Source organism: Pinus tabuliformis, chromosome 2_2 (genome assembly GCF_031772625.1).
Source record: "Pinus tabuliformis cultivar Carrire ecotype Pingquan chromosome 2_2, CPIR1, whole genome shotgun sequence".
In the NCBI taxonomy this organism is placed as follows: domain Eukaryota; kingdom Viridiplantae; phylum Streptophyta; class Pinopsida; order Pinales; family Pinaceae; genus Pinus; species Pinus tabuliformis.
In genome coordinates, this window is record NC_142300.1 from 274388774 (window position 1) to 274400815 (window position 12042).

A 12042-nucleotide genomic window follows, 5' to 3' on the forward strand; every position below is an offset into this window, starting at 1 on the left:
AATGAAAATTTTGTAAATTATATATGATCTTAAGCTATGTAAAAATGTTAAAGATGATGATTAGAAGGAGGACATTGTTGAAGATGATGATGGTGATGATAATGACGACAATGATGATGCAGAGGAGGAGGAGGAGGTCTTGCCACTACATATACTACATATATTATGTGATACTGGGATATTAATCCCAGAACAACTACACGTATATACAGCTATTGAGCCCAACTTTCACCCCTGTTCTGGGCATATTAAAGGTTCTAATTAATAGCTTAGTATCCCAAATTAATTGAGTGCTCACTGGAATGAATAAATAATGTTATCATTTGTTTGTCATGTTCTTGATCAGGAGGAGGACATTGATAACAATGAGGACAACAACGATGATGATGACGACGACAACGATGTTGACGATGAAGATGATAATGACAACAATGACGATGACGACATTGTTGATTATGATGATTATGATAACAATGATGATAACGATGATAATGTTGAGGAGGATGATGATGGTGATAACGATAATGATGATGATGGCAACGATGATGATGACAATGATGATGTTGCTAATGATAATGATGGATGCATTTGATCTTCAAAACAAAGAGATACACCAATGAAAACAAAGATATACTTTGATTTTCTAAATTAAAATTTATTGCCTTCTTATAATATGTTATTTTTTAATCTTCTAATTCTTTATCACCACAATTTCTCCTTAAATAAGATAATAAAATAATATAAATAATACTAATTTTTATAATAATTTTTTCCTTACTTTGTAATAAAAAATTTACTTATAAACTTATAAACTTTTCGTCTTCCATTTATTATTTTCCAACACTATAATTCCATTTATTATTTTCTCAACACTATAATTCTTCTGAGTACACTTTAATTCAATAAAATTATATATATATACATAATAATAATAATTAATTATTGCTGTTGAATATTCCTGCCATAACATCCAATCAGAAAATAAAGAAAAAACGAAACTACCCAGAAAGATACCAAATTAAAAAATACATATTTACCATTTCGTTAAAATATTAATAATATAAAAATCCAACCGGATTCCTTCCCTGGCCCTCGTTGACAAATATCGTTGAGGGAATGAATGTCCCGTGTGTGTGTCGTGACACGACAGCCATGGTTTTTCGGAATCGGACGGTCAGAAACCCTTTTATCTTCACAAATCGGTTGTGTCTCACGCTAGCGCTTTTAAGGTAGGGCTTCCATTGACCTAATAAAGTGACGGACAGCGGTTCGAATCGCCCCGGCTCTTCGTATTTCATGGCGGATCGCCTGCAAAGCTCGGGCTCGGAATCGTGAAATCGCCTTGAAATTAAAGCCCGGCATTTCGAATCCGGCTATTTCTTCGGCAAAGGTGACCCAAGTGTTTCTTCTCATTCAAATCTCATTTGGTTTGAAGATCGGAGTCGCGTAATTGTGAATTCTGTTTAATTCTTTTGGATTGGTGATCGAGCGATCGCTATTCCCGGGTTGCATGGTTCGTCTGGTCTGAAAATACGGCCTGCCAAGATTTTTGAGTCCTCGTGCGGTCTCAGCTTGCATACGAAGGAAGAAAGGGCAAACGGTTTAGAGCAGGTTTATTTGACCTGGATCTACGAATCGGATTGTAGTTTAAAGTATGGCGGATGCTTATTTGCCAGGATCTGGATATTTATTTTAAAGTTCTTAGGTTTCGATTCGGCTGCGTTCATTGCATCGTTGAATACTCGGCGCGCTTGTGGCAGGGTTTGTGGTTTAATTCAGTTCTTCTGGAATGACCACAATGGGGGAAGATTATTACGCGACCCTTAAAGTGGGCAATGGTGCGTCTAGCGACGACATCAAGAAAGCTTATCGCAGGCTTGCCATGAAGTGGCATCCAGATAAGAATCCTAACAACAGGAAGGAGGCGGAGGCTAACTTCAAGCGTATTTCAGAGGCTTATGAGGTTTGTACGAAATAATCCTCCCTCACCCTTAAAATTTTTACTGGAACTTTCGTTTTGGTGCTCTGTTTATCTCCCGTGTTCCAGCAGTTGCTGAATTATCGTTTATATAAGAGTTGTTTTCAGATGGTGGATTCATTTGGTTTTCAATTACAAAAAAAATGGATTCATTTGGTTTTCCAATTACAGAAAAGTACATTATATATTGCCTAAATATATTAATAAGCTTGGATTGTTCAAACTGTCAAATGCATGTTTCAGATTCTTGAGTTGCTGCCCTGTGGTTGCTACTATGAGGTCAGCTGCCATTAGAATATAGTTATCTGGATCCTATGTAAACTATCATATCTGGAAGTAAGATTGTAATGTTCCGTCACCCAAAATAGCCAAATTTACAGCGAATACCCTAGTTATTTAAATAATAGCTTGGGGAGCACTGTTTCAAAGTATTAGAGGCTTTCTCTGCAATCTCAGCACATCAAGAAATTCAGGGCCATGCAGCAATTTAACACCGAGAAATGGAGGAATGTTCTGAGACTTAGTCTATTCTGATCCCACTTTGTGAGGAGACTAAATCGAGTCAGAGCTATGCTGAGTCGGATGGGTTGTAGTCGTGAGTCTGATGTGGCCTGAGTCCAGAAAAGAGAACTCATTTTGATTGATTTTTTGGCCCAATTTGGCATCAGAATCCAAAGAGAACATATTAAATGTCCAGAGTCCGTGTATGTAGTATTACCTGTGTACTTTGAAACCGGTTATTATTGAATTAATTGCCTTAGATGGACATCGTAGGCTTGCATATTGATGAAAAGTGTCGTACATTATATTTTTATAGGCTTCCATTATATTTTATCCATTAAGAGTCAAAATGATTTAGGAAATTTTATAACAGAGCTGCTTCTTCACAGAAAAAAACACTTAAGTTCACTTAAGATTTTTTAATAGAGTTTTTTTTTTTGGTTGAAATTTACGTTGGATTTGTATATTTAGGTCGTCCTACAGACCAAGTTGGTCACAAAGGGCGTTAAACTTCAAACGATCCTGGCCCTGGTTGACAGACTAATTGAATACTTAATTATACAAATTGGTCATTATGTCGGGTTAAACACCAAAAGCCAACCTCTTTCTTTGCATTCCAAAATCATTTTGGCAACTTTAAGATGATCTGTTGTACGTCAAACACTGGTGGAATTCATTCAAGAAGTTTTGCTTATTATCACCTGCCAGGGCTGTTAGTTCTACCACAAACTTGTCTTTCATTGAAGGTTCCCAGATGATTGCTAGGGGCATTCCTTTTCTCGTTTGTAGATTTCATACAAGTATGTTGGGCTATGGCATGTTTTTGGCAATGCCCAATTGCGTCCTATTTATCACCATTACTTTAGCAAATTTCTTATGTGTATTCTCCTGGGCCATGGCAGGTTCTTAGTGATTCTGAAAAGCGTGCTATTTATGATCAATATGGAGAGGAGGGACTAAAAGGACAGTTTGCTCCCCCAAGTCCTACTTCATCTGGCTTTTCCAATGGTAATGGCCCTAATGGCTTCAGGTTCAATCCAAAAAATGCAGAAGACATTTTTGCAGAGTTTTTTGGTTCCAATACCTTCCCAAACATGGGATCAACAGGCAGCAGACCTGGAGGTTCACTTTTCAATGGTAAACCTTATGGATTTTCACAAGGAAACAGTGCGTACCCATCCTATCGAGATTCTTTGCTGCATGATAGAGGGGGCAGTTCGGCGGGCCCACGCAAAGATCCTTCGATTGAAAGCAAACTAAAGTGCACCCTTGAAGAACTATATAATGGCGCTGTTAGGAAGATGAAGATTTCAAGGGATGTGCTAAATGGCAGTGGGTGGGTATTTTTTTCTCTTTCATTAGTAGTAAGTCGTAGATATTTTCCTGTTCTTTTGTTATGAGAAATGACATTTGTCTTTATGCATGCAGCAAGACTGTGACCATTCAAGAGGTTTTGAGTATAGAAATAAAACCAGGATGGAAGAAAGGGACTAAGATAACCTTTCCAGAGAAGGGGAATGAGCAGTTAGGAGTTGTGGCTGCTGATCTGGTATTTGTGATTGATGAGAGGCCGCATGATTTGTTCAAACGAGAAGGCAATGACTTGGTGCTTGTCCAGAAGATAAGCTTGGTTGAAGCTCTGACAGGATTTTCTATCACAATTCCAACATTGAGTGGGAAGCAACTAAATCTTACCTTCGATGACATTATATACCCTGGGTATGAAAAAATTATTCCCAAGGAGGGAATGCCCATTGCAAAGGAGCATGGCAGGAAAGGAAATTTTAGAATCAAGTTTGAAATTAGATTTCCCTCCAAACTCAGTCCTGAGCAGAAGGCTGGAATCAAGAGAATTCTGGGAGGTCATGCTTGACATTGATGTTTCAAGTTGTGCCTCTTTTATTGTAGATACTTAACAAGACTGAAATAGATATAACAAAAATAGCTGATCGTAGTTGCGAGTTCATCCACCAAATTGTAAAAGTTACCATTTGTATATCTTCTTAGTGAGCTGAAATAAGTGGCCAGAGTTATATCTGCCTTTTTGATTGAGTCCTACCGCTATCGAATGCATTCCTTTTCTGTGTGGATTTTGTACAACTTGCTTTATTGCCAAGTTTTTTTTGCCAATTTCTGGCCTTGGCTTGCTTAGCATGTCCATATACTAGATCGTAACTACCAATATATTGCAATGGCATTGCTTGCACCTGCAGATTATGCCAATTCTTATGAAACTTCCTTATTCTTTAATTTCACTGGAGTACCAATGATGTAAGCAGTTCCAAGCTGATGATATGATCGACAGAACTTAACTCTTGTCAGTTACAATGCGTATGAATTGTATGATGACTACTGGACTTGCAGCTGTGTTGGAAGGGGCTATTGTTCTTGATAAACCGAGGAATATCTTGCAGCTTGCAACATTGTAAAGACATCGGCAACCAATAGTGTGCTGTTGTGGAGAACTACCTTTGCCAGAATGTCTCTCTTGCACAAGCTTAAACTAATCAAAATTTGTTTTTATTTATGAAATGGGGGTTTTCCCCTTACCTTCCAACAATGGAAATGAGGCGGTGAATGGAATTTCAAAAAAAAGAAGATTTTTATGTTTTCTAACAAGAACAAATCCACTGTTTTATATTCCCAGATTAATTCATCTCGGCTCTGTTCAATGATTTCTTTTTTGGCAGAAGGCTCATCCCTAGAGATCCAGATCCCCTTTTCCAAAGGAAAACATTGATTCCCAGTTGGGTTCCTCCTAAACTGAAGGGCCTCCTAAAAGAAAATTTGTTCACCGTCTCAGTGCTTTTACCAATTATCCTAAGCTAAACCCCAGGTATGATAATGTGATGAAACAGAGTTCTATGTAAATTTTCTGGGGAGAAGAAGAATGATTGTACAGGAACCACGTCTTTGCTTACAACTGATAAAGAATGATAAATACCAAGTAGATAAGTGCAGGTGCCCTTAATTTCCTTAAACATACTTCTATGTCATGTGAGCTAACTTGTTACAGGTCTAAATAATTTGTTTATTGAAAAACCTGCCAGATAGACAGAACAAATGCACAATTGCAAGCACGATACACAATAGATCTAATTTGCATTAGTCACATAGGGGAGGGATTAAGCTACATAGGAGTAAAAGGGAAAACTATATCTAGACACAACTGATTATGTATTTGGTGATTGGCCAAATCAGTTGCGTAGCTATTACCTAACAAAATGATTATTGAATTACAGCATTACTTGTCTGTCAGAACTTATGTGGGTCACCTTTCAACCAGGAGGCATCAATGATCCTCGTCTAAGCAGATGGAAGTACTATACCGACGTTCTCTTGTTAGTTGGATGATGTAGGAGTATACGCACGCATGAATATTTCTGGCTAGAATTTGAAAATTGTTTCTCAAATGCAGGCAATTTCAGGGTTTATTTTATTAGATTGATAGATAATGATAGACATGACTATAACCATTAAGAGTTAATGAATGAGATAGTTGTAGAGATACCAGATGCATGTAACAAACAGTGGAAGAGAATTCTGTTATTTTAGACAATTAGAATGAAAGGCGTGTTTGAAAATATTTTAGGAAGATCAATAAAGAACTTTAGGGAAAATGGCTATATAAGGAGTTGAACTGTATTGTTATAGACATAATGAATGCAGTGGACGCATGTGATACGTTGCGGGGATCTAAGGAAGAGTAGTGTCGCGATCATTTTTAATGTATTATACAGGGGAAGGATGCGAGAAGGGAGGGGGAAGCTTTGTACCTGACCCAAGATGTCAGGGAATAAATTTCTTTTAGCAGTTTATAAAAATCTCTGTTCAGATAATTCTGATTCTTCTGCTGTGTGCATAATTCAGTAATTTCTCAAATTGCAGATAAGGATGAATTTACTAGAAGATGAATAGTAGGTTACAATAAGATAGTAAAATGGCTGATATGCCTAAACGAGGTTGAGCTAACTATGGTAATGTTGAATTTAGTTCATGAGGCCTTGCAGTAAATTTATAATGCAGAGAAATTGCACTGGCCTAGGGTAAATGTGTGACCAGAAGTGGTGTCAGCAGTATTGAGAGCCAGGGACAAATTGACAAACACTAAACTAAGAGTTGTTGAAACTAAAGAAACTTAAGCAAATGAGAAGATAGGTAGAAGATAAAGGTTTAAGAGCAAAGATTTGAAGAAAAAAGGACTCTTCACTTCCAATTATATTGCACACAAATCTTCCAACTTTTTGGATAATCCTAAAGCAACATATGAAGTAACGTTTGCGTAGCAAGGGAAGGTAGAATTTGTTAGAGGCCTTCAAATTGGAGAAAGCCTTGCGCGGTAAAGCATCCTAATCTTAGAAAGCAATGAACGAAAAAAAATGCCTTCGGAGTGATACCATGCTATTATTGCACAATATCAACAAATGAGCTCTTTTCAATGGATTGGAACATTAAGATAAATAAAATAAAAGAACTAATCAACTTTAATGTAATTGTATCCGTAAGAGAATATTCAAAATTTGGAAGAGAAGTGAGGGAAACTTTGGAATGCCTTTTTTGATAGTTGAGCAAGTGAAATAACTAAGTGGAGTTTCCACCTCTCATTGAAAGTCAAATGAATTCCCTGCAACTGATTAGTATTTCAAACAATTAGCACAGAAATCAAAGGATATGAATTTGTACGAAGCAACGAGCCATTGAAAGGAAAGAAATACATTTTTTTTATTCATCAACAGCATATACATATATATATTTTGGATTTTTCACCTTGCTGTAATTAAATGTCCTTCCACACTTTTTTGGAGAGTTATTTTTTTTTCAAATAGATTCTCATGTGTGATTTAATATTTAACCATGGAAATGGTTACATGGAAGGAAAATTTTGAAATTATTCTAGCTCAATGAAGGAAATATGTGATAAATAAGTTTTTTTTTATTAAACTAATATGAGATTACATAATCTCAAAATCTTTTTGCTGCGGAGATTGGAAATCAGAGTAATGGCAAAAATCAAGTCTTTTATGCCAAATGTCCATATTCTAATCACATATGTAAAAAGGGACCAAGACAACCATATAAATTAAATCACATAACGGTCATAGTCATCAATCTATAGTAAGCATCAAGACACTTACCTCATGATACATCTCACATTGCCAAGATTAAAAATAATTATAAAAATTAATGAAAGCTAACGGCATTTTTTTTAATTAAATTGAAAAACAAAATGGGCATAACTATCTTCGAGATAAATTTCGACAATCTTGCACACAACTACTAAAATATTATGTGGAGATTAAATCTCTAGCATCCATCTAATAATTATTGATAATTAAATTAAAAATTTGGAAGTCCTATTTCAAAATTTATGTTTTCAGGTTTCGCTAAAAATAAAAATATTGCTAATTTGGCCATGTATTAATGATAATAGTAAAGGTGTCCACGAGCATAGATAAGACAATGATAAGGTGTTCTATTAAGGCACTCCGTGGTGTAAAGGTCATTGGTTTGAAATTCCATGGGTAGAAATCCAGCCATGTTAAGGGCTTGTGTGGCCTAGGATGGGTGTGATCCTGGGGTGATTTTGCTGGTTTCGATGCCTCTAGGCCACAATTACTCAAGCCACATGTTAGGTGTGCCAGTCATCTCAAGACTCACATAACCTAGCGAATAATAATAATCATAATAATAATAGTAAAGGTAAAATATCATAAGGGCTCAAGGCCATACAACAAGGCACTCATAGTAGTGAATACTATGTTCATGAATTATTAATTAAATTACAATTTTTTTTTATTTGTTGACATTGAATGAAAAAATTAGGTTGTACTTGTAGTTGATTTGCATGGGGAGGTGCTCTACATCCCATTGCGGGGCAGGGGAGATGTTGTCATGTAACATGTAACATTATGTAACATATGATAAAAAAGATCAATTACACATGTACAAAACATATAAAAAACATACCAACAAATCTATTTTAAACCGATATCTATTAAGCACCGATAAATCAAATTTCTTAAGGTGTATTTTTTTTAATAATTTAATATGAAGGAATACATGACATGGAATTAAATAATAAACACATACACCTCAATAAATTTGATGATTTGGGTTTAATATGGATTGATGTTGCTAATATTGGAATATTACAATGACTCAAGAAAATAATGAAAGTGGGCTTAATAATGTTTGGAGAACTTCTTGTAACATAACTTTAGCAAAACTTGAATTTGTTCAAATGGAGATTGGGAGTCTCTATTTGTTGATTTTCTTGAAGCCAAAACTAAGTTTGAATGGACAAATTTCTATTTTTCACTGTCAATGGAAACCATAAAATTTTCCCCACAATGAGGTTTCCTAGATCTTAACGTTGTGAATTTGTAACTTGAGGGTTGATTTAAAACATACTTTTACAACAACAAACAATAGACAAATTTTTCTCATTTGAAATCCTAATCAACAAGGAAACCTAAGAGAAATATACCAAATGTGTGTTAACAAGTTTAAGCACTCAAAGGTAATATTGTCATGCATAAACTAGATTTGAAATGTACTTTATAATAATAGCAAATCTACCTTCTTCAAGATCAATGTTAAAACCCTTAACAATTTAGCTTAACTTATATGAAATGAAGACGTAGGTGTTGGAAATTATCAAATCGTGAAGATAATCATTCTTGAAAATCAAATATGCAATAAAAGAATTTTGAACTAAAACCTTTACACCAAGTATAGACTTAACTTATAACAAGTTGGTACCAACCCTTTAAGCTCCCCAAAACACTATATTGAAAAAACAAGAAAAAATTTAGCCAACATCAAAGAGTTGCAATAAGCAAACATCGCACTAGTAAGGCTTCCTTTCTCCTCTTCTTGTCCTGAACGAGTACAACCCATGGTTTGATCCACAAAACACTAACTCTAATGCCTTTAATGATTGAAACCCTAACCTTAGTATTCAAGATTATAATACACCTAGATCCCCATCCGAGCCATGTTACTACTAAAAATGACCTTTAATACCTTTCTCTAACATACATTCACATCATCCTATAAGTGTGTGTAGCTTACAATAATTCTTAAAATCATGAATGCAAAGGAATTAAACATGCATTGTAACCTTTAACCATATAAAGCATGCATTAATCACAACATTCAAGTATTTCAACATAAAATTTAAACTGTAAATCAAATAGTGATAAAACAAATGAATTCACATAATTAGTTGCAGACACTAGACGTTTTTCCCAATCATAGAATTTATTGCTCTAATTCTTTCAGCAACAAGTCACCCTCGTTGGAAGCTATGAGTTTTGAAGGATGGGAAAGCTCCCGTGGATGTATATTATCTGCTGTCATAGTCAATAGCGAGTGAAAACATAGCAATGCAACTCCTACAACAATTCCGACTACTTAGCTCCATTCCCCATTTGTGTGCACAACCCAAGGGATACAATTTATTTCTTTGCACCACATTCCCTTAGACAATCTCCATCCCCTCCAGGATCTAGCACAAGATCAGTAAAAAATTTCTCAACTTGGGGCTCCAAGAACTCTAGTTGTTACAACCTTTGTATAGGATCTTGGGTAGTTTCTTATGTAGCTACGGATGTATTTCATTTTATTAATTTTAACACTCAATGTTTACATATGACATTGCTTGGCCCTTAAACATTCACAATATATAAAATTTATGCATTTCTAGTGCTAGGACCAAAACTTGGGTGTTACATCCTCATCCAAGTTAATTTTGCATTGTTCTCATTCCACAACACCATATTGGTGCACAAGTATACATGTATCAAATTTTACACCATAATACTTAACAATTTCATAGTTTAATGATTCCTAGAGTAATTCAAACCAACATTCTCTCATTCCCCTTTAGCCTCCATAACCCAAGGAAGTGTATTCTCTTCTTTGCATTGTAGTCTCTTGGGTTGTTTCACTTCCCTTCTGAGTATCTATCACAAGTTGGATAGGAAATCTCAGAGTTGTGGCTCCAACAACTTCAACTACACCCAAAATGGAGTCTTGGTGCATCTAAGTACAAATGTGCACTTATATTTCTTCAAAATCTACAAGATGCTAGGATTACTCCTCTGCATAGCCTCCTCGTGCTCTCATGTTGTGCCTTTAGGAACATACTAGATCCATTGGAACTTTACTAGGTAAATTGCTATGTTCTTAAGCACTTTGACTTTATGGTCTGACATGTGCATCGACTACACTCGAAAGTCCCCTTCATGCTCAACCTAGATCATAGTTCAATCATTCATGTGGTTAGGATTAGGCACATACTTCTTCAATAAAGACACATGAAACACCTTATGAATTCTCATGAATGCAATCAATGCAAGTACAGACAATGGTGCCTATCCTCTTTATGACTTCAAACGGACGACACTATCTCATTGCCAACTTTGGGAAAATCCCCAATTTCAGCGAGTTCCTCTTAGAATTGCTTTCAAAAATACATGCTTGCCCACTCTAAATACTATGTGCCCAATTACGACCCTTTTTCTTGGGTTATCCTAGCTCAATGGTGTGTTTTATTTTATGCCATAAAATGCTTCAGATTCGCTCATCTTCAATGATCCTTGATACCCATTGTTGTAGGAAAATTCAACTAGATGAAGATACTTTTCCCACTTGGAAGGCTTATCCATTAGATACATTCTTAACATATATTCAATTATCTAATTGGTCCTATCTATCTTCGTGTATGATTCTAGATGATAAGTCATATTGAAATCTAGAATTTTCCCAGTTTCCTTAAGAAATCTTCTCCAAAAATTGCAAGTAAAATTAGGATCGGTATCTGACACTATTTCCTTAGGCACACCGTGTAGCTTGGCAATCTCTTTCATATATATTTTTGAAATATTGGATGCCTTATATGTCTTCTTAATTGGAAGAAAATGTGTATCTTTTGTAAGTTTATCCACTACTACCATGATTAAAATCATGTTGTCTTGATGGCCTTGGAAACTTGGTAGTGAAATCTATAGTAACTACTTCCCATTTTGATTTCAAAATGGGTAATGACTATAACAATCTTGTTGGATGTTTTTTCTCATCATTTACCTTATGACATTCCATACATTTGGTTATATAGTTAGCCACATATTTCTTCATTCCAAGCCAAAAGTATTGACCTATTACTATTGCAATAGTTTTCTGGTACCCTGGATGTCTAGTGTATGTCACATTGTGTATTTAATTTAACACCAAATTTCTTGATTCTTGAGAATCATGAACTCAAACTTTGTTCATGTACAAGAGGATTCTATCCTCTTTAAACCTATAATCTCTATATTTTTGTTGTAATTTATCTTGTTGTACAACTCCTTTGACTTGTAAATAGTGCTGATATGTTTTATGGCCTCTAAAATTCTGCTTCTTAAATATGAGCTATACATGCTAATGGTGGTAGCATGTATCTCATGTGCTCTCTTAGTAAGTGCAATAGACACTTTAATTTCTTTTCCTTAATATGCTTGATGTCGAAGTCCTTAGATCATTTCTACCCATGAAATAATGCCTTCCCATTTTTAGCA

General features: G+C 35.4%; 1 protein-coding gene across 1 annotated transcript; it reads left to right on the forward strand.

Moving 5' to 3' along the window:
* Window positions 1-1204: 1204 nt before the first annotated feature.
* On the forward strand, window positions 1205-4531 carry LOC149192361 (uncharacterized). The gene is made up of 3 exons (XM_089404566.1): window positions 1205-1963; window positions 3382-3815; window positions 3908-4531. Exons 1-3 carry the CDS (start codon window positions 1790-1792, stop codon window positions 4350-4352), a joined length of 1053 nt encoding a protein of 350 aa, XP_089260692.1. The 5' UTR covers window positions 1205-1789; the 3' UTR covers window positions 4353-4531.
* The last annotated feature ends 7511 nt before the right edge of the window (window positions 4532-12042 follow it).

Excerpts from the sequence above, each read along its gene's own strand:
- LOC149192361 (XM_089404566.1), top strand. The coding sequence starts at position 1,790 with ATGACCACAATGGGGGAAGATTATTACGCGACCCTTAAAGTGGGCAAT. Across the intron at positions 1,964-3,381 it reads GTATTTCAGAGGCTTATGAG|GTTCTTAGTGATTCTGAAAA; the intron begins GTTTGTACGAAA and ends GGGCCATGGCAG. Across the intron at positions 3,816-3,907 it reads GATGTGCTAAATGGCAGTGG|CAAGACTGTGACCATTCAAG; the intron begins GTGGGTATTTTT and ends TTATGCATGCAG.